We start from the raw sequence: 24,436 nt of genomic DNA on the forward strand, positions 1-24,436 counted from the left end.
CCCTGCGCAGGGACTGGCTCTCCCGCAGCCATTTTCTGTCCAACCAAACGGCCGAACTGAGGCGAGAACCAACCAGGGCTTCATCGCAGGTTAGTGTGCGACTCCGGCCAATGATTGCTAACCAATATTTCGTTACATCGAATGGAAATCTCTGCGCGCGACTCTTTTATTAGTAGTTGGCGGGGAGAATGAGAAAATTAAGAGCGGGAAATGAAAAGCCACTCGCAGGTGTGGGAATAATTGTATAAAAGCGTGTTATGGTTTGCGGCCCCTTTGTTTACTCCAAACAAGTTTCAGCGGATTCACGTTTGCGTTGAATTGTCTACACAGTCTTCGTGCCATTTAATACATTAATAATTCGTTTAAACTCTTTCAATTTGGTTTATCGCATTAACCCATTAAGTGAATGTGGTTTGTCTTTATTTCACGTGTTTTTCTTCCGTTCTTTCCTAACACTATCTCAAAATGAGCGAATTGGCGAATACAATACACCATTTGCGGCCAAATACCAATAATACAGATATAATGTGTCCACTTGTTCATAATTTGTTTTAAATAGTATTATTATTTAATGCCCTATTTGGCCTAAACGGCCTATCTACAAGATGTAATGAACAATAGAACCGTTTGTGTACAATAAACCTGATATGGTCAGTGAGTTTTTTTGTTTCTTGTAGTCCTTAATAAAATGTTGATCAGTTCCTTTGAAATAAAATGATCTAAGCAACTGACACTTTTGAATAAATGCCAGTTAATTAAATAAATTATACTATTGGAGACACAGTGCCTGTGTTTCAGAAACTTGTGAGCTGCTTACCTAGAAAGTACCTTTGGGCATTACACACCTATGCCCAAAAGTGCTGGCTAGATAGGTGGCTCACTAGGTTTTGAAATACATCCATATTGTAAACATTGATGTGCAAGCCTGCAGATTATTAAACCATCCAATGTTCAAATGCACTTATCTAGGTAGGCACACTAGATTTTGAGGCACAACCAATATCTCCCTGTACCTACCTTGTACAATTTTTTTATATAATTTAATTTATGTTTTAGATGGACGGGGACAGTTCAACTACAGATGCCTCGCAGCTTGGCATAGCAGGAGAATATATGGCTGGTAGTCACTTTGTACTCCAAGCTCAGGATGGTAAGTTTGCCCAAAACCCATTTTATTGTTCTATAAAGATATTGTGTTGGGTTTGTCAACAGGGATTAATGTATGCATATTAATGTGATTTTGAAGATGAAGGTGATGAGGGACTCATTGACCATGATGATGGCGATGGAAGCAAAGACAACTTAAGGGAACAAGACATCTATCTCCCCATAGCCAACGTGGCCCGAATCATGAAGAACGCAATCCCCCAAACTGGAAAAGTAAGTCATTTTCAAGGCAGTTTCATTTGGAAATGGACAAAACTTCACTATACATTATTTATTTTAAAGGGATGATTCGCCCAAAAATGAAAATTCTCAAAAATGAAAATTACTAACCCTCATGCCATCCCAGATGTGTATGACTGTCCGAATATATCTAATGTTGACCAAATAAAGAGATAATCCTGCCCCCAACTCATGCTATTGGTTTAGTAACATTGTTGAGGTGGGTCTAATTGGCTCAATCAAAAAAAAACACCAGAATTTTATGTTTCCTGTGCCACAGAGTTTTCGAGAAAATTAACCTATTAACTACTTTAATTACTTATTGTTGTCTCTCCATATTAAGCTGGGATAGAAGAAAGTATTTCAACACTGTAAAAGAATTAGCTACTGTAAATCTTTTTTTAACTCGTACATTATTTATTTTTAATGCACTTTAATTTAAAATGAAATGTACTTTTTTAACAGCCAGTAATGTACTTAATCTAGCAAGGTACTGTTAGACTTATATGCATTTGTTGTGCCCTCTTGTGGACTAAGGAAACAGTTATCAATTAAAAATTCTGGTGACAAAAAATTTGAATTTATATTTAAAATAAAACAGGGTTTTTAAGTCCTTAAAAAGTCTAAAATCCAATAATCCGATAATTTTAGGCCTTAAAATACAAATTTGACAGGTCTTTATGAAGTTAACGTTACTTTTATAAAACTCTAAACTTCAGTCTCGCTTTTAAATTTTTATTTTAAATTATTGATCACGCTGTAACAACTTCAAAGCGAAACCAACATGGAACCAATAACATCCCATTCAGAATTTATTGAAGCACAGTCACAACGTTGTGTGTGGGCTAACATGTCCCCTCCTCCCATAGAAAATAAAAAAAAAAGCTACTTCTAGAAGTAATAAGTTAAAATAGTTTCTGTTAATGTAACTTTCATCTATTATGGGTAAGTGCGAGTTCAATGAGATCTGGCTCGAGAACAGTGCATTTAATGCTTGGTTGAAACCTGTTGAAAATAACGAATTTGAAGCCCGCTGTGCCTTGTGCAAGAAAACGCTCAAATTAGGAACTTTGGGTATAAAGGCAATAGAGTCCCATGGGAAGTCAGAAAAACAAAAATCCACCATAAAAAGCAACCAGCAAACACCTGCCTTCACCCAGTATTGTTTGTATTCACACCGGGAGCATCAACAAAGTACGGCCCCAGTTCGACCCACTCTGCACTAACAGCATTAACTCCTGCAACTCCGGTAAGTGACCTTCGGACAGCGTTTGGATCTACGGCAACATTTGAAGTGGAGGTGCTCTGAACTTTATACACTATAGCAAAACATCAGTCATATAAAAGCAATAAAGACATAGGTGAGCTGTTTCAAACCATGTTCCCTGATTCTGACTTCGCTAAAACCTTCATTATGCAATTTGGATTGGCAGATTTCATTAAGAGAGACCTCATCTCAAAAATGAATAAGGGCCCGTTCGTTCTGATGTTCGACCAAAGTCTAAATCAAACAAACAAAGCCAAGCAGTTGGACCTGCACAAACGTTCTGGGAAGGCGAGCATGTACAGTTGAGGTACCTGAGGTCCCATTTTTTGGGGCATGTGACAGCCCTGGACTTACTGAAACATGTCAAAGTAAGTAAATGTTTTATTTATTAGGAAGCATTACATAATTTTACTCTCACTTACATTTATTTTTTTTTGTCAGTAGCAATGCTATGGCAAAGTGTGACGATCTATTCTGTTGCATATTAAAGGGATAGTTCACCCATTTTTTGTTTTGTTTTATTTTGTTTCACCTATCCCCAAAGTATGTAGGACAGTAGTAATGGTGTCTGCCTCACACAGTTCTAACTGTGCTGGTGGTTATTTTGCAAGAAATCTAGCTGGGGTGATAGTTATCTGAGCACAGCTAGAACCATGTGAGGACAAATAGACAAAGAGTGAAGCTATAAGCTTAACTATATTTCTCAGTAGTGAGGTGGTAGCTTTGCTAGTTTTTTTAACCAAGAAGCTTTCCAGTAGCATTGTATTTGAGAAGGTAGCATGTAGCTTTGTCAAAAAGCTACACCTCTACATCATACATCACACATCACACAGGTGTTTACTATAGCCAGTTTTGAATCAGAACTAAAGATGTTTGACTCACAAATGAATCACTCATCTGAGTCGGTTCTTTACAATGAATTGATTTACACAGGTTATAGCAAAGTGGACTGAATTGGTTCGCGATTCAATCTGAATGGCTCAGCTTATGCGCGCACGCTCTCATTTGTCAACACACTCACAGAATATTTTAAAACATGGAAAATAAAGGTAATGCTGGTTGCAGTGCATCTACAATCAATGGAAACCAAAGCTACAAATGTATGCTATCGTTTGCCAGTGATAAAAAGGTATTTATTTAGTTCAACACATGTGCAGCTTGTAAACGACTTCTGCAGGTAAAGAAATTGTATGACCAAAAGAGTATCAAAACACATAATATCAACATGAAATCACATAGAAAAGTACCATGGCATAGCCATGTTTTTTTGGACATGTACCAATACCTGGGAGTGTAATGGTACCCAGCTGCTAGGTAGCTGTGCAGTGAGTAAACCTCACTCCCCTGGCCTCAAGAGGCGCAATACCTCGTTAGTGCGCCCGCCTCCCATGCTAGAGACCCCGGTTCGAATCATGTTTGGAGTCAAGCAGGACCAGTAGTCATATAGTAATAAATAAGGTAGTCATATAGTGAAATACCATAGTAGTACAATGGTAGTATTTGAATTACCTTGAAGCACCATGTACATTCAATTGTATATGAATGTGGCAATCAAATATCAAATTTGGGCTTTCTGTCAAAAGCTGCTAATTTTGTCCTGTGGACAGGCCTCTATGGAGAGGCTTTTTTGCAAATAATGAAGTGGAGACTCAGGATGTGTGTTATTATGTCACTCTACATGGGGTTACCAAGGTTCCCCTCATTAAAGAGCTCCTGAATTCTGTGACATCAGCCAGGTCCAGGTACCATGTCCACCTCGATCAAGAGAGAAGGAAGCACAGGGCCAGGAGAGAAAGGCTACAGAGGATTACCTGGAGGTACTAAAAAATCATCCAAGAAGTTTCTGAAAGTCAGGCCAGAGACACAGACAGGTTTGCAGAAAAAGCTGAGGTCAATGCTGGCAGTCGGATGGCCCAGCTCATAACAATGTCAAATGCTCTGAGGAGAGGTTGCAAGGAAAAGTTAGATGAGCTCAAGAACATTGAGGAGATGATTGCGGCCAAGGGAGAAGAGCTCAGATTAATGTATCCTGGTTCTTGTGTACACACGTTCACATGTGTAGTCATGTTCAGTTTAATGTTCAACTGGACTACAACTGGTTTTAAAAAGGTCTTAAATTTAACTTGTTTAATTTAGAAAAAACCTGGTAAAAATTATAATGTAGTTTCTTAGGCCTGTGGACAGCCATAATGTATTTTGTGTTTTTCAAAGACACTTTACAAAACAGAATGTTATGATGCACCTTATGAGAGCTCTCAGGCAAGAAATCTAACAGCAACCATAATAGAAAAAAACAGTAGAAATTAAAGTTGATTACATTAACCAATGTTGAAATGTAATTAAAACTAATGTATGTCAAATGAATTTAAAGAATAGGTAAAATGATATATGAGATAAAAAGATGTATATTACTACATTATATGGATAGGATGTATGAGAAAACAATGGCACTTTTCCACTACACTTTACGGTTCGACTCGACTCTACTCGCTTTACTTTTCTGAGCTTACTTTTCCACTGCTGTTTAGTGCCCCCTCAATGCGGGTGGGATCATCATAGTTGCGCCGCTTCAACTGCCGTGACATCATCTTACACGTGACACAAAACAATAAACAATAAAATGACTGCTAGCTGTTAGCTACAGCTAGCTATAAAGCAGTTGTTGCATGGTGATGTTACAGAAGTGTAACAGTTAAATTGGCCTGGTTGTTTCAGAAGCAAGCTTTCCAGTAGCTGGTCAATATAGTTGAAGATAGTGAAGCTTACAAGCAGAGTATAGTGTTAACGTACCATCCTCCATCATGGAGTCCAGGGCACTCTCCCTTCCATTTCTCACCGGTCTAGATAGCATCCGTTTGGTCAAACCACTTCCACTTTTCATTGATGTTTCTGTAGTCACTTTTAAGTTTTTTTTTTACTTTTCCCTACACTGTTGGTAGGTCAGGTGGTTGCCATATCTCAGCTGTGTGGCCAGCAGCTGAGAAACTTCCTGAAAGATTTTTTTCGTTTTGTTCATTGCTAACGATAGGAACGTTTCTACCTCGTTTATTGACGACGGCGTGATTTTATTCACAGCCATTTCTTTTTACAGTTTGAAAGTCGCGTGAACAAATGATACTGCTGTCGCTGTAGCTAACTTTAAAACCAGCGGGTTCATGTCCGGTGTTTAAAATCCAGTGATGCTGGTAGTGACAATTCTCTCTGACAAATCAGTTATCTGCAGGTTTTTGATGTCAAATTTAGTATCGGCTCGGCTCGCTTGGAACCTCGACCGAGATGGTACTAAAAAAAGTACCAGGTACTATACACAGTGGAAAACCTCCAAAAAGTGAGCTGAGTTAAGTCGAGTTGTATCGTGCAGTGGAAAGGACCCACAAGTATGCCAAAATATGAATCATATAGAGTAAAGATTTGAAAGAAAAACAGTTATGAATAGAATATAGCGCAGCTGTGTCTTTGCCAAATGGAAGCAAGGCAAAATTAACAAAGCTTAAATTTTTCTTTTGGCATGAGCACCCCTCTCAGATAAGATATACACACAAGTGGCTTTGCAAACTAATTATCCATGAATCCGCCAACACTTTCCCTTTCCAACAACAGGAAGAAAAAATTATAAGAGTTTAACTATAACAGTAGTGATGTCCTATGGCAAATTTCAATTGATTGATGAGAGGGCATGGCTGGAAGTAGTTGACAGATGTTTCTGTTTGATAACAATAGCCAAATGTAGACCAGATGTCTGTTTGGAGAATAACAATAGCTGGAATAGCAGACCGGATGTTTTGACAGGATGTGCATTTTGCTAGACAGGATGTGTGTTTGTGGTTACAAGATGTGTGTTTAACCGCTGGTTTGATATGGTTTGACCGTTGATAGATGTTTTAAGTGATTAACGTTTGGGTGTATCGAGCATGCAGTTTAAAAGGTGAGTTTTTCCTGAGTGTGGTTAAGTCAGCACATCATTATCCATTATCTTATGGAACTGCATAACCCCAATTGTACAATTCAGAGTTTTTGGTGATTTTATGAACAAGAAGGTGGACGATCATGTCTTCATGGGCACTTTGGGGTTAAAACAGCAGATTCTGATGATAAGCACTGAAAAGCAACAGAGAATTTTACATTCTCTACAGTATGAACAAGTCAGGACAAGTTGTAGGACAGGTTACATTGTCCCCCAAAGTGTATGACAAATGACATAAAAAAAAAGCCCAGAGTACAATCAGTAAGACGATTGTTTCTGTCACGGCTGACACAGTCCTTCTGGCTGTGTTTCGTTGTCTGTCTTTGTGTGAGTGTGTGGTTTCGGTTGTATTCCCTGCCGTGCGCTCTTCGGTCTGTCTTGTTTCATGTCGGGAGCACAGTGTCTTGATCCTGAATTCCTGTCTGGTTCTGTTTCGGTCTGTGTTGGGATCCAGACATAGGTGCATCATACCTTATTTAGTCTTGGCAGCATGCACTCACATTAATAGTTTGTCTGTCTCTCATGAACATGGGTGCGCCTTGCGTCGCACATGTGTTGCGTGCCCGGGTCGCAAGCTGTCTTCACGTTGTGCTGAGGTTCGGTCACTCTCACACAGGTGTCCTGTCTTGTTTTTATTGCTTGTTGTGTGCACCGCGTGGTGTTTGCCTCATGATGTTCACTCAGGTTTTGTTTAGTGTGAGAATTCGTGGTATCGCTTTGTTTGGCGTTGCTACACATTCTCTTGTCTTGGTTGGCATGGGCGTATATTGCCTCATTGTCTTGGCGATGTGCGCTCATGCTATTTGGGTGTTTTGTTGTCTTGTGACAGCACATGGCTTTGTTTTGATTCTTTATCACCAAGTGTCTCTGTCTTATGTCATACCCCGCCTCCTTGTTTTCCCATTATTAGTTTATTAGTCACACCTGCCCTGTCTTGATAACCTGTTGATTTCTCTCCCTATATTATTCTCCTTGAGTTTGCTGTCCAGTGGCAGTTTGTCTTGTTTCCAGTCTTGTGTGTCCTGTATTTCCATTCGGTCTCGTTTCCAGTCCTGTTCGGTCCGGTCGGTTCTGATTCCCCGTTATCTTTTGCCCCAGCTATGGATTATAATTATTTTACGTTTTCCCCTACGGGGTAGTTTGTGTTTGTTTTTTCCCCCTAGTGGGAGTTTTGTGCTGGATTTTTGTGTTATTTTTTTATTAAATCCTTAATTTTCCCTCTGTGTTTGGGCCCTGAGCCTGTCTATTCCTGACAGTATGTACCTAAACTACCATAGGTAGAAACTGTCAGGAATATATACACTCACCTAAAGGATTATTAGGAACACCATACTAATACTGTGTTTGACCCCCTTTCGCCTTCAGAACTGCCTTAATTCTATGTGGCATTGATTCAACAAGGTGCTGAAAGCATCCTTTAGAAATGTTGGCCCATATTGATAGGATAGCATCTTGCAGTTGATGGAGATTTGTGGGATGCACATCCAGGGCATGAAGCTCCCTTTCCACCACATCCCAAAGATGCTCTACTGGGTTGAGATCTGGTACAGTGAACTCATTGTCATGTTCAAGAAACCAATTTGAAATGATTCGAGCTTTGTGACATGGTGCATTATCCTGCTGGAAGTAGCCATCAGAGGATGGGTACATGGTGGCCATAAAGGGATGGACATGGTCAGAAACAATGCTCAGTTAGGCCGTGGCATTTAAACAATGCCCAGTTGGCACTAAGGGGCCTAAAGTGTGCCAAGAAAACATCCCCCACACCATTACACCACCACCACCAGCCTGCACAGTGGTAACAAGGCATGATGGATCCATGTTCTCATTCTGTTTATGCCAAATTCTGACTCTACCATCTGAATATCTCAACAGAAATCGAGACTCATCAGACCAGGCAACATTTTTCCAGTCTTCAACTGTCCAATTTTGGTGAGCTCTTGCAAATTGTAGCCTCTTTTTCCTATTTGTAGTGGAGATGAGTGGTACCCGGTGGGGTCTTCTGCTGTTGTAGCCCATCCGCCTCAAGGTTGTGCATGTTGTGGCTTCACAAATGCTTTGCTGCATACCTTGGTTGTAACGAGTGGTTATTTCAGGCAAAGTTGCTCTTCTATCAGCTTGAATCAGTCGGCCCATTCTCCTCTGACCTCTAGCATCAACAAGGCATTTTCGCCCACAGGACTGCCGCATACTGGATGTTTTTCCCTTTTCACACCATTCTTTGTAAACCCTAGAAATGGTTGTGCATGAAAATCCCAGTAACTGAGCAGATTGTGAAATACTCAGACTGGCCCCTTTGGCACCAACAACCATGCCACGCTCAAAATTGCTTAAATCACCTTTCTTTCCCATTCTGACATTCAATTTGGAGTTCAGGAGATTGTCTTGACCAGGACCACACCCCTAAATGCATTGAAGCAACTGCCATGTGATTGGTTGATTAGATAATTGCATTAATGAGAAATTGAACAGGTGTTCCTAATAATCCTTTAGGTGAGTGTATATACTGTGTGTATATATATATATATATATATAATATATATCAACAGATGCACAAGTGGCTGTAATAACCTGCCGGGCATTATTGCCTGTCGCACCGCCACCAGTGCCTTCAGCCCAGCTGTGGTGTCATCAGCTGGGTGCCACCTATCTTCAGTGTTTCGACCCATTAATACCAGAACATCAACCTGGTGGTGGGGCATCAGTCAGGGACATCTCCCTGCCACCCCCCACAGCTGGACACCAGATCCCCTCCAATGCCTCTCATCCTTGTCTTCCCCTATATGTTGGCCAACTGGAACCGAGATGTATACTCTGTGCCCTTCTTGCACTGGCACCGTATATCTCGGTATCTCAGAGCCACAATTCTCATCAGTGTAAGACGTCGTGCAGATTGACCCCCGCTAACCAGTATTCTACTGGCAAACGTTCAATCTCTGGACAACAAGCTCTGCGAGTTGAGTGTGGATCTCTCTCCAACGAGAGACGAGGGACTGCTGCATTATCTGCAGAAACTTGGATGTCTGCGGTGATTCCAGACTCCGCCATCTAACCTGCGGGGTTCTCCGGGCACCGAGCGGACCGAGCGAAAGACCTCTCAGGTAAAAGCAGAGGTGGTGGTGTATGTTTTATGATCAACAAATCCTGGTGTGATCAGAGGAACGTACATTTTATCCAAGTCTTTCTGCTCTCCTGATCTGGAATATCTCATGCTTATGTGTCGGCCATTCTGGCTACCAAGAGAATTCACGGCGGTCATTATCACTGCCGTGTACATCCCTCCACAAGCTGACACAGACCGGGCACTCAAGGAACTGTATGGGAGTGTAAGGCGTAACAAGAAAGACAGTATCCTAACGCCAGGGCTTGACATTAACTTTTTGAGGCACTTGTCCTTCGGACAAGTAAATTTATGTTTCACTTGTCCTTGCACAAAAGTCACTTGCCCGGGTAAAGATTTATAATTTCATTTATTTTTTTGTGTTTTGCTAATGCAGAATTCGAACAAACCATTGAAAGCATTTAAAACATTTACACAATTTCTGTTATGTACTGTTTTGCAGCTTCGTCCCAAGATCCTTTGGTAACATACAGACCGTGCAGTTACTTGAAAGAGGAATTATTTACTGCGTCATCTCAGTTACAGTTCAGTACATTATCAGGGCTTGGAAATACTGTGACTTGCTAAAGTAGGCAAATGGCTAATAGTAATATTTAACTATGTACATTGTACAACCAATACAAATGCTGTTAAAGGATTAGTTCACCTCAAAATGAAAATTTTATGATAATTTACTCACCCCAATGCCATCCAAGATGTTCATGTCTTTCTTTCTTCAGTGGAAAAGAAATTAAGTTTTTTGAGGAAAACATTTCAGGATTTTCTCCACACAATGGACTTCAAGCGCAACCATTGCTCAGCAATTGAAATAAAGTTGAAATGAAATCTAAATAATAGATTATTTTAAATTAGAAACAATGCCTAGGCAATTAACTGATATGATATGCCTAAATAAATATGATTAAGTTTAACAACACGTTGAAGTCCAAATCGATGCAGTTTAAAAGGGCTTTGAAGTGCTTCAAAGGGCTGTGCACGTTCCCAGCTGAGGAATTGGGTCTTTATCTAGCGAAACGATCGTTCATTTTCTAAAAAAAAAAATATTTATACTTTTTATAACCACAATTGTTGGTCTTGTGCTGTCTGCGACGTTGGAAACGTCATGAAATATTATTTTTTTATTAATAATTATAAAATAAAACAAAGATGTCGGACGATTTTGAAGTTGGAGGAGAAAATTAGATGGAATTTTCATTTTGAGGTGAACTAATGCTTTAATGCTTTTAATGCTTGCTTACAGTAGCTACACAGCTGCCGACGCTAAGTTAGCTAGCTAACGTCACTTGTCAGCCAGGTTGGGTTGCGCCCGACAGACGCCACAGAACATTACTCCGTCTTCATAAATAACACAGTCGAATTCATCTTTCCATTTGGTTAAAAAATTTCGTTCCCGTTTTAATTCCTATGTTGTTGGTTTAAGGTGACTTCTTGTTTTTGGAGCTTTTCTGTTTATAACCTGAAAAAATAACGAGGCATTTTAATGTTTTCTAAATCAGTGTTTGCTGGAAATATACCTCCATCTCCGATGTAAAGCGGATGCGCCTTTAGAGAGAAATTCATATGGATTGCATAATCAGACGGTAACGTTAGGCTATTTTCTTTCGATTCGAATTGGTTCTTTAAAAGTGGACATTTCAAGCTTTAGCCTAACGTTACATAGACTATATTTTGTTTCAGTTCAGTTTCAGTTCACGGAGACCATGAAAGCCCGCCTGATTATTTTATTTTGCAAAAGCACGTTTTCTTGTTATTGTGAATTTACACAAATAAAAGTAGTTGCAAATTATGTATTATTATTTTCAGTATGACCAGAAATGATAGAGTATTTAAGTTGTTTCCACTGTTGATAGGAAAACGCAAGTGTTCGCGCCAGCGCCTCTGTTCCATGCAGTGCGCGCTCCACACTCCGCACAAACCCTTGGATATGCGTCAAAATCTTGTTTATTAAAAAATGTGTTAGTTTCAAATCGATTAAATTAAATCTGTAAAATAGACGTAATGAGTGGCACATAACGTGAAGTAACATGGCATTTTATTTTGTTTGAAATTTAACTTGTCCGGTCGGACAACTAATTTTCTCTTCTACTTGTCCTACAAAAAATCCACTTGTCCCGGACAAGCGGACAAGCCTTAATGTCGAGCCCTGCTAACGCGACAGAGACCTTAACCCGTATTATTGGAGACCGCCATTGGACCGATAAACGGGCTTACAGTAGTATAAGTGAGCAGGAAACCGTGCACCCTGAGGCCGCGTTCATTATGACTGGGGACTTTAACAAAGCCAATTTGAAAACAATCGCACCAAAATACCACCAACACATCAGTTTAAGCACACAAGGGGACCAGGTTTTGGACCATTGCTATTCTCCTTTCCGGGATGGCTACAAATCCCTCCCCCACCAAATATTTGGCAAATCAGACCACTCTTCTGTTCTGCTTCTGCCTATTTACAGGCAGAAACTGAAACAGGAAGCACCCACCCTCAGAATGATCCAGTGCTGGTCGGACCAATCAGACTCTGCTATAATTCTTATCCAGGCCCTCTTTCGATTACATACAAAGTCAATGCAAAGATGCGAATAGATGCGCAGGGCAGCGCTAATGGCAAATGAAGTGTCATTTGCGTAAAAATCCACATGACCCGTTGTCGCGAAAGCCTATCAGCACTGAGATTGTCTGGATGTCTCTGACGCACTGACGTAGTAGCAGAAGAAATCTGGAAAAATGTATGAAAAAATTGTTGTAGCGGTGTGTGGGCACCCGGAATTGTTTTACACAACATCATACATGTACAGAGACCAGACGAAAAAAGACATCGCTTGGAGGAAAGTGAGCAAGGATGTTGGACTACCTGGTAAATTCTGAAAATATGCGCGTCTACTTGATTCCAGCAATTGGTTGTACTTTACTATGAACCAAGTCGTAAAAGCCCCTCCTCTTGTCCTTTTCTGGAAGAGAAGGGGGAATACTTACGGGTTCGCGTTACTCGCGTGAACTCGAGTTTAAACACACATTTATAATCCAGTGGTCAAACTCACGCCAGCAATGCAATGCGACGCAAATGTTCTTTGCGTTGTATTAAATATTACAGTGATATTACAGGAATATTAACAGCGCTGAGGCAGAGCTGAAGCGCCAGATGTCATCTGATGGCCTCAGAGAATAGACCCGATTGAAATACAGATATAATACTATTTTGTCGTGGAAGGTAGAGTTTTGGCAATTCAGGGCAAGACAGTCATACTTTGAGTTGGCGGATAAAGCAGGAAACTTTTGGCTAGATATATAAAGTAGAGAGAGTCTTTTTCTTCCATTCCCTCAGATAAATTAGCTGGTGGTGAAATATTTACCTCAGCCATTGATATTAATAAAGCTTTTAAAGAAATATATCTTGATCTGTATAGTTCCACGTCTTCCTCTACTGATGAAGTTATTAGAACCTTTGTGGAACCATTAGAACTCCCTAAACTGATGACTGAGCAAAAAAATTATCTTGATTCTGAGATAACCGTAGAGGAGCTTGGCGAGGTAATTAAGGCCAGATGGCTTTGCCGCTGAAGTTTTTAGATCTTATGCTACTGAACTGGCTCAGTTTTACTTTTCTTAAAGCTTTATATGGTATTATTAAAGAATGGAAAGCTTCTGTCAACCATGACGCAAGCCTGGATCAGTCTGATTCTTAAAAAGGACAAAGATCTAAGCAATTGTATGAGTTACTGTCCAATTTCCCTGATCCAGCTGGATGTAAAAATATTGTAAAAAATTTGGCTAACCGATTAAGTTATGACAACTCTTATACATATAGATCAGGTGGGGTTTATTCGGGCCGCAGCTCTTCTGATAACATTAGGCATTTCAACAATATCATGTGGTCAGTGGGGAATGATCAGTCTCCGGTCGCTGCCATATCACATGATGCCGAAAAGGCATTTGATATGGTAGAATGGGATTATCTTTTTAAGATTTTGGAAAAATACGGGTTTGGGAATACTTTTATTAAATAGATTAATTTACTTCATAGACACCCGGTAGCAGTGGTACAAACCAAAGATGTCCTCCTCTCTTATTTCAAGCTAATTGATAGCATAGCGATGTCCTTCATTTGGAATGGTAAATGTCCCAGATTACATTTCAGTAAATTGCATAGGCAGATTAACACAGGTGGACTAGGCCTACCCAAGATTTTGTTTTATTATTATGCATTCGATCTCAGACATTTGGCTCAATGGTCCCTTCCACCTGAGAGAGCCCCTCCCTGGTTTTGTATTGAATAGGAATTTCTTGCCCTTATTTCACCATTGCAAATCCTTTCTATCAAACTAACCAGATAAGTTAATATACTCCCCATTATCTCGCATTTGCACAGTATTAAATTCTGACATTTATTTAAACCTTTTGGGATTAACAGATCTCAGTTTTTTAGGTATTAACAACTGCTCCACCTACTCTGTAGTATTTTTGGGAGTAGCATACACCCCTCTAAATTGGCAGACACTACTGTAGGAGTGGTGATTACTGCTTTTGGAAAATATCATGAGGCATTAGTGTATTACCCCATGATAATTCAGAGTCTGGGGGATGTAGCTTTTACTTCTATCAAAAGATTATGGGAGAAAGATTTAAACTTGGTATTGGAGGAGGGAGTGTGGGCTAGGATTTTAAAAAACGTCAAGTCTGCATCTAAAGATGCAAAAGTGCGCCTAATGCAATTCAAGATTTTACATAGATTCTATTGGACCCCCCTGTAGATTGTATTGGTTTGGTCTTAAAGACACCTTCCTGCTGGTGATGTCAGTCAGAAGATGGAGACTCAACCCATGTCTTTTGGTGGTGTGTTAAGATTCAAGAATTTTGGTTGAAGGTTCAGAGTTTTGTGTGTGATGTATTGGACACTATTTTACCCCAGACTCTGTATTATAGGGATGGGGTGGTCATCAATATAGAGAATAAGCATATACAAATTTGGGTCCTAACCAGCATCGTGATCGCCAGACAAAAAGTTTTACGGGGATGGAATTCGGTTGGAGCACCCCCATGCCAGGAGTGGGTGTTTTTGAAGAAGGGTCATCTAGAAGACTGGGGAATTTGGACTTGTTTGTGGGGAAATGGGGCAAATATCAGCCGTTTTTGGAGAACTCTCAGGGAGGGGCAGTGGAGAGAGGTATAGTTGTTAATGTGTATGATTTATTATATATATTTTTTGTTTGATTGTTTTTTTGTGTGTGTCTATAATCATCTTTTACCACTGGGGTGTTGTTGGGGGTCAGGGTTGGGATTAAGTATTGATTCTGTTTGTATATGTTTTTCTTTTCTTTTTTTTAATATATTAATCAATATTTTTTTTATATAAAACAAAAAGCTTAAAATTCACAAATCTTTTCTGTCAGTTAAACATGGATTGACTTTTTAATGCAAGTATGATGAATAAAAAGAGACCATGATGGAAATTTGAAAACTGTCCACCAGAGTTTTCTAGCGCAACCCGTATGGCAAATAATTTCTACAGACCCTCTCTGTAGAATCCTTCTCAGTGATTTGGTCGTGAATATTGGTAATCTGAAGGACGCTGATTCGAGCCCCACAGCCAACACCATTGTGTCCTTGAGCAAGGTACTTAACTCCAGGTTGCTCCAGGGGGATTGTCCCTGTAATAAGGGCTCTGTAAGTCGCTTTGGTTAAAAGCCAAATGCATAAATGTAAAAAAAATGTAAACGAATATTATGGGAAAAACACAGTTTTAACATGACCATTTTCTAATTTCTAAAAGCTTCATGAACACTCAGTTTACATTGATCATGTGGGTTGTAATATCTTCTCCTGATTGGTCAACTTCAGGTACAGGTTTACAAATTCCGCCAGAATAAAAAATATCAGGAGGTTGTGAGCTGTTTGTAAGTAGCTTGGCTCCGCTCATAATTCCTCTCACAGGATGCGAGCTGCAACCACACAAGCACCCATGATTTCCATGCCATATCTGAATTATCTGCTTCAGTCAGCGCTGCACGAGCTAATGCTGCCATCTTGCGGCTGTGTGCGGGAAAACACTGAGATGACAGCATCATTAAAGATGATCCAATGTTTATCATATTACAATTCAAATCGCAAAGCTTGTCAAAATGATTCCTTCCCAAATGTTTGATATAGATTTATATATAAATCGCTCTGTTTTGGTGGCTTTGTGCTGATCAACAATAGGTGTTTGTCAAGAATTATTGGTAACACTTTACAATATGGTTTTATTTGTTAATGCATTAGGTATCATGAAATAACAATTAAGAGGCTTTTGCTGGTCTCCCACTTTGCTCTGTCCATTTTTCTGCTTTTTTGTGCTTAGCCAATCACATGCCTGACCATTATCAAACCAGAGGTCAAACACACATCCTGTAATCACAAATACATATTCTGTCAAACTTTATCAACCCAAACACACATCTTGTCTAGAAAAACACACATCCTTTCAAAACATCTGGTCTATTGTTATCTCTCAAACAGACATTTTAATTAATCACGCTTTTTATTTTGTTTTTTTTTTTTGTTGGTTTTTTTTTACTTAAGACAAATTACAAATTGTTCATCAAGAAAGAGAAATACAAAAAACACAATGCTATTTTGAATAATCATATCAAATAACCATTTACTATAAATAACATGTAATTCATTCATTTACATGTTATATTTTATTTCAAATAAAGTGGAAAGAAATTTAAGGCATCACCTCCTTTTTTTAAATATTAAACGAGATAGGATATCATACCTCATATTTTTACTACAAAAACAAATCAAGAATCTAAAGAAAATAATCTAAATTTATTTATAATATTTTTAGGCAAATCCCATTTATGTTCACTTCCCAGACTTTAATTATTAATTTTAAATGTTACTTTCTCCATTTGGTATATTTCCAGAATTGTTTCTCTCAATCTTTGACATTGTGGGGGTTCTGGTTTAAACCAATTTTTTGTAATCTGTTTCAAAGCTGCTTTTCTGATTACCCTAAATGTATATTTTTTACACATTTAGGGTAAGTTTTATTTCTTAAGGACAATGGCATTTTACCCAAAATAAGGTTTCCTTGGTGTATTTCTATTGTGCAATTATATACTAATTTGCTCATCCCGATAAATTGTCAATTAAGAGCACTCATATAGAATATGATTGTAATGAGCATCTTTTCTCCAAAATGTCTCCAACAATCCCCTTTTACCAAACTATTATATTTATTATGAATAACAAATATCATTTGTATCTTCAAAGCATATTCTCTCCAAACACTAGATTGAGTAGTTTGAAATGTATTATATGATATTTCTTACCAGTCTTGTTGACTAATTTGTATTTATAATTCATCCTCCCACCTACATGGACTTCTGCACTCTTTAAAATTACCAAATTGTTTTATTGGATTAGTTGTATTGAACGTATCAATTATATAATTTATTAATGGATGCATTTCCTTATTTCTTTTATTTCAACTTCTGTTAATATATATCTTCTTACCTGTAAATAATAATACAAATGTGAATTTGGAAGCTCATAATTTTTTGCTAGGTTTGAAAAGTTATCCATTTCGTTATCAGTAAACAATAGATGATATCTTTTCAGACCTCTGTCTGCCCAAAACCTCAATGTATTATTTAATCTATTTGGCATGAAATCAGGATATTTTGCAATTTCTCATTTATTAACTATATCTTTCTTAATTTTACAATTTGTTTTCTAACCAAATTCAAAATGTACTATTAATACAAATATTATTTATTGATTTAAATGTGTTGCTTTGTTTGGGTACGAACAGGGATATACTAATAGGTTCCCCCATTTGATTAATTTCCATCTTCCTCCATTTCACTGTAGATTCTTAATTCATCCAAATCAATATAGGTTAAATTTGGGCAGCTTTATAATAATTTATTACATTTAGGAATTCTAGTCCTCCAAGCCTTTTTGATAACTTAAGAATTTTAAGACTAATTATAGGTTTCCTATTATTCCATAAATATTTACAAAGTGGTTTATTCCATTGTCTAAAAACACTTTTTGATATACCAACTGACAAATTTTGAAAAAGGAAAATAAACTTTGGGAGAATATTCATCTTTATAGTCTCTATTCATTTTGTAATCAATAATAGCCTATATTTATTTGATAATTGTTTTGAATGATATATAAAGTTTTGAATTCAAATAAATATAAAAGCTTTTATATTTTAAATAAATGTAAGCTTTTAAAACGAATAAGACTGTGTTCTTGTTGTGGGCCTATATGAATTCACTTACGCATTGATATACCAGCTGTTTTATAATTATTATTTTTTTTTACCACATTAAGAATTAGTTTTCAGCAGTCCTCTTGAGCTCTCGTAGTGTTGTGGAATATTGAAGTCTCTTTCCCTCTATGCAAGAAAACTCTTGAAGTTATGAGTTCCAGATGTCAAAGGTTAGGCTTTTTTGGGCAAAACAACAAAACCTGAGATACCAGCTGTTCATCTGACTCCCTCATTCCAAACTTTTGTTATCACGAATTACCTCATAAGCACACCACTCTTGTCATTTTAGCCAATAGGCGTGCTTTTCCATTTTCTCTGTTTGCCACCATTATTTCACAGACTCTGGCTTCTTTTTAAAGGTGGAATTCTGGCAATCAATCTATTTTTTTTAAATAACTTTTTAAATGAATTTATTATGAAAGTATACATTAACCAAATTGAATAGAGCAGTTTAAGCAATAAAGTAACTTTGACTATTGGTGTGCCATTCAGTGCCTTAGGAATGCGCTCTCTCTGCTTCTCTCTAAAGGAGTGCACCGTGTGTTTCTCTCAGCATAAGCACCCACAGCCTCATATTCTCTTTCCTGGATTATATAATGCCCAGGCTATTCTATATAAGTACTTTTTTCTATGTTTGATATATAAAAATATACTATACTATAATATATAAAAATACACCATAGTAGCAGCCACTGTTTCTTCTTGTTGTGTAATTGGCTTTAATTGCTTCATAATTTTACAGTTATCCCTTGTATTATGTAAATCATGTGTTTTAAGTCTTCATGATTTCAAGCTGAACTCTTGAGCAGTGTAAATGCATTTTTATATTTTTTAAAACAATATCTTGTGCAGAATGAATAAAAATTCTTAATTTCATAATCATCAGCTTTCAGCAGAGAGGTAAACCCAGTCTCTTTCGAGAAGTGAATCGCGTTCACACACGAATGGCTGTGCGCTGCAAACATCACTCATAAATGTGCACGAGCATGTAATCTAATCTTAAAGTCAGGATCAAAGCCTGAGTTGACAGAGTAAGTTGATGTGCTGCATTATGGTACCAATTAAGCCGATTGGATTGATTTGAATTTGTCAACCTGAAACCAATCCTAAAACCCTGAGTTCTTTCAGCGACCTTCATAGTACAGGCCTCTGGTCTACTTCTGGCTGTTATTATCAAACATATACATCTGTCAACTTCTTCTGGTCATGCCCCCTCATCAATCAAATTGACATTTGCCATAGGATATCACTACTTATAACTATATACCTTGACGATGTAATGAAAAAAGGAATATTTGCACAATAAGGAATATACAACAGACATTCAACTGTCCAAGAAAGAGCACAAATGTCTTAATATTTTAATATACAGTCAGGTCCATAAGTATTGGGACATCGACACAATTCTAATCTTTTTGGCTCTGTACACCACCACAATGGATTTGAAATGAAACGAACAAGATGTGCTTTAACTTCAGACTTTCAGCTTTAATTTGAGGGTATTTACATCCAAATCAGGTGAACGGTGTAGGAATTACAACAGTTTGTATATGTGCCTCCCACTTTTTAAGGTACCAAAAGTAATGGGACAATTGGCTGCTCAGCTGTTCCATGGCCAGGTGTGTGTTATTCCCTCATTATCCCATTTACAACGAGCAGATAAAAGGTCCAGAGTTCATTTCAAGTGTGCTATTTGCATTTGGAATCTGTTGCTGTCAACTCTCAATATGAGATCCAAAGTGCTGTCACTATCAGTGAAGCAAGCCATCATTAGGCTGAAAAATCAAAACAAACCCATCAGAGAGATAGCAAAACATTAGGTCTGGCCAAATCAACTGTTTGGAACATTCTTAAAAAGAAAGAACACACCGGTGAGCTCAGCAACACCAAAAGACCCGGAAGACCACGGAAAACAACTGTGGTGGATGACCGAAGAATTCTTTCCCTGGTGAAGAAAACACCCTTCACAACAGTTGGCCAGATCAAGAACACTCTCCAGGAGGTAGGTGTATGTGTGTCAAATTCAACAATAAAGAGAAGACTTCACCAGAGTGAATACAGAGGGTTTACCACAAGATGTAAACCATTGGTGAGCCTCAAAAACAGGAAGGCCAGATTAGAGTTTGCCAAACAACATCTAAAGAAGCCTATGGACAGATGAGACAAAAATCAACTTGTACCAGAGTGATGGGAAGAGAATAGTATGGAGAAGGAAAGGAACTGCTCATGATCCAAAGCATACCACCTCATCAGTGAAGCATGGTGGTGGTAGTGTCATGACGTGGGCATGAATGGCTGCCAATGGAACTGGTTCTCTTGTATTTATTGATGATGTGACTGCTGACAAAAGCAGCAGGATGAATTCTGAAGTGTTTCGGGCAATATTATCTGCTCATATTCAGCCAAATACTTCAGAACTCATTGGACGGCGCTTCACAGTACAGATGGACAATGACCCAAAGCATACTGCGAAAGCAACCAAAGAGTTTTTTAAGGGAAAGTAGTGGAATGTTATGCAATGGCCAAGTCAATCACCTGACCTGAATCCGATTGAGCATGCATTTCACTTGCTGAAGACAAAACTGAAGGGAAAATGCCCCAAGAACAAGCAGGAACTGAAGACAGTTGCAGTAGAGGCCTGGCAGAGCATCACCAGGGATGAAACCCAGCATCTGGTGATGTCTATACATTCCAGACTTCAGTCTGTAATTGACTGCAAAGGATTTGCAACCAAGTATCAAAAAGTGAAAGTTTAATTTATGATTGTTAATCTGTCCCATTACTTTTGGTCCCTTAAAAAGTGGGAGGCACATATACAAACTGTTGTAATTCCTACACCGGTCACCTGATTTGGATGTAAATACCCTCAAATTAAACCTGAAAGTCTGCAGTTAAAGCACATCTTGTTCGTTTCATTTCAAATCCATTGTGGTGGTGTATAGAGCCAAAAAGATTAGAATTGTGTCGATGTCCCAATATTTATGGACCTGACTGTACATATTTACTGTGACTTCCAGTTCTGACAAAATTGGCAGTTCTTTCAAGAGAGCTGATTTGTTTGTATGGGAATTTAACACAGTGTTGCTTGTTTCTTTCATTCTCTACAGATAGCCAAGGATGCAAAGGAGTGTGTGCAGGAATGTATAAGTGAGTTTATCAGCTTCATCACTTCAGAAGCCAGCGAGAGGTGCCACCAGGAGAAACGCAAGACAATAAACGGAGAAGACATCCTGTTTGCAATGTCGACGTTGGGTTTCGACATGTATGTGGAGCCTCTTAAGCTCTACCTGCAGAAGTTCAGAGAGGTAATGTTAGCATCTGTTTTAATGGCGTCATAGCACAAAAAGTCAGGAAAATGTATTGGACAATAAGGTTTGGGAACCCTGTCAAAAGCCGCATCTGACACTAGTTGTGTTTGACGGTCATAGAAAACCTGGAATGATCAGGCAGTTTTAAAATTGTGTTTTCCAGCCATGGAAACATCTTGGAAATTTCTGTTATGAATACATATTTTTGTAGGTGTGCTACGCTGTTCATTGACTTGATATTGCTTGCGTGAGATCTTGTGTGTAGAATACAACTTTCAAAAGTGAGGTTCATGATTCAGTTCATTTAAACAGATCAAAATTAATCTGATTCAATCTGAATTTAAAAGTATTTGATAATCCTTATTTAGCAACCACAAACAACTAGAAAGTTAATGGAAATGGAATTTAATTTGTCAAAAAGAGTGGGAAACCGGTTTACAATTGGGAATACTGTGCATAACTGTCCTCCTTTTTATTGGTCCGGCACTTTTGGTTGATAATTATGTTGGTTTGTTTGTTCTCAGGCTATGAAAGGAGAAAAAGGCATAAGCACTGTAACAGTAACTGAAGGCATGGGAGAGGAACTTACCGATGACTCTTTCAGTAAGTAACCCATTATTAGTACAGATGGTTACATTTATTATTAGTAGTAAAACTTTATACATTGTTGTTGTATGTGAATTGAAAATGCTGCCTTGAAAACGCTGCCTCTCTCTCAACTTCACACTCTGGGCTAAAACATGTTGACATTGTTATACCAAAAGTTTTTAATTAATGAAATGTAATATGTTTCCTTTCTCAGCAAATCCATTACCTGCAGGGATTATAACAGCTGATGGACAGCAACAAAATGTGATGGTGTACACCACCGCATATCAACAGGTACAATTCTGTTGGAAAATGGAGTGAGCAAGAGACAGACACATTAGGACTGGTAATTAGTGGGAATCTGGCATCCTTGTGGTGCAACGGGACTGAAGGTTATGGGGTGTCCGAAGGGATGATCCAGAACATGGTGGGATCCGGCGGTCGCACACACTCCCTCTAGCTCTGGGTGTGGCGGCTTCTTCCTAAACTGCTCAACAACTTAGGGTGTTGAAACTTGTGAGGGAAAAGAGAGGCTTGGCATCCTAGCCTGTCGGACACATCGTGTGCTGTCATTTCCAGTGACACATCTACCTCACAGCTGTGTTCTGGGAAGTTGTTCCGGCGATGCAGTTAGCTCACACCGGCACCCTTCATGCTCTGCTCCTGGGCTTGCGAGGACACCAGTGTGTATGCACTTGGATATAGTAGCCGACCTCCTTAGGAGAGGCAAACCAAGTTTTAAAGACAGTGGTGATTACTCTTTATTCACATCAGGTGTGCCTCACTATTGTGAGCCTAGTTGAAGGAAGGCCTTTAGAAGAGGTGGGGTGACGATGACATGAGGGGAGGAAGGCTCATTCCACCACAACTTACAAGCAAAACATTTCGCAAAAAGAGTTTTTATTGATTTAAAAATTAGCAATATGCTGTTTAAAAGAAAAGGTATTTTGACACTTTCTGATTAGTAGAACATGCCCATAGTTAATGTGATTAACTACACCTGTAGTTATTCTGTAACGTAGTAGGACACCTGTATAAATGTGAGTGGAGCTAACTTCATACATTTAATTTATGCATTTGGCAGACGCTTTTATCCAAAGCGACTTACAGTGCACTTATTACAGGGACAACCCCCCAGAGCAGCCTGGAGTTAAGTGCCTTGCTCAAGGACACAATGGTGGTGGCTGTGGGGATCGAACCAGCAACCTTCTGATTACCAGTTATGTGCTTTAGCTCACTACACCACCACCACTCCGTCATACATCCACTAAAAAACACCTTGATTTGTTAAAGGTAATTGCAAATATGGCCAAGATTAGATAAGCTATTTTTTTGGATATGACAAATATCTTTGAAATGCAGGATAAGTGTCCAACTTAGAGGATCGCTGTATGATATTACATTTTATGGGCTGCTGTAAATGAAGGAGTTAGTTCTATATGCTATTTTATTCTTCTACTATTTACGTTTCATTTATGTTGCAGATCCCAGGTGTGCAACAACTACAGTTCTCCTGAAGTTGTGCTGCATTGTCACATCCAGAAATCAACACCTAATCTTCACAAATCAATCCTCCACACTTCCACACACAAGTGAAGGTTATGAATTAGTTGGGTCTGTTGTGGGGGATCTTCTGTGGACCCATTTGTTGTGCTCTCGGAGGTCAAAGAGCTGGACTTCTGAGTTTCACTTTGTTTTTGTGTGTGTCTGCACACACATTTTGATTTTTAAATGAATTTGTCTGTCGGGTGTTACTTTTGTTTTTTTCATCACATATTTGTAGTTTTTATCTATTTAAAAGGGTTGGGGATAAAAAAGGGTGTTAAGCGCCTCTATTAAAGCAATAAAAATAGAACAAATGTGAACCTTTCAGTGACTGCATGACTAATTTTAGTTTGATCAATTGTTAACTATATGATTAAATGTAAATAATTTTTTGAATATTCAGAGCTCATCTTATACTTAATATGTTGTTTTTGGTTGTCACCATATTGTCATTTGTATGTCAAATAATGAGGTCCACTTGAGGTACATCGCCAATTTTGTGCACTCTTTGTGTAAGTAATTTCAAAATACAAAAGCCATTTCTTTATTTTAAAATAAAAGCTATTGTATTTGCTTTACCTTACAGAGTTTATTTATTATTTGCTTTGTAATGGGGCCTGCAGAGGTATGTTGAAGCCCAGGACGGCCTTATATATCACCTGTAGGACGGGCCGGAATTTAAGCAGCAGCGGGCCGGCCCAAATTACCCAGTGGCCCAACAGGAAAACGCCCTGTGCTCCCAACGGCCAGTCTGCCCCTTGGAATTGCCATAAATGAATCGCACATGTTACAAAATGGTCTGACTTATTAAACTTTTCATTCAACTGAAAATAGCTCACTCGAAAAAATAAACGTGTTCCAAACATGTTGAAGATAAGGCTGTCAATTTCTCATGTGACAATCTATTTCAACACAAAAGTCGTTCATTTCCTGTCCTGGGGCATTTCTTATGTTCACATTCAAACAACAGCCTTTTGTCTTCTTAAGTAGT

The 24,436-nt window shown here is 38.6% G+C and overlaps 1 protein-coding gene across 1 annotated transcript; it reads left to right on the plus strand.

The window, feature by feature from the left end:
* Positions 1-24,208, plus strand: LOC127638121 (nuclear transcription factor Y subunit beta-like). Its single transcript, XM_052119479.1, has 7 exons — positions 1-89; positions 1,057-1,150; positions 1,247-1,380; positions 21,112-21,309; positions 21,837-21,915; positions 22,115-22,194; positions 23,385-24,208. Exons 2-7 carry the CDS (start codon positions 1,057-1,059, stop codon positions 23,415-23,417), a joined length of 618 nt encoding a protein of 205 aa, XP_051975439.1. The 5' UTR covers positions 1-89; the 3' UTR covers positions 23,418-24,208.
* Positions 24,209-24,436: the final 228 nt, after the last annotated feature.

Source organism: Xyrauchen texanus, chromosome 46 (assembly GCF_025860055.1).
Source record: "Xyrauchen texanus isolate HMW12.3.18 chromosome 46, RBS_HiC_50CHRs, whole genome shotgun sequence".
Lineage (NCBI taxonomy): Eukaryota > Metazoa > Chordata > Actinopteri > Cypriniformes > Catostomidae > Xyrauchen > Xyrauchen texanus.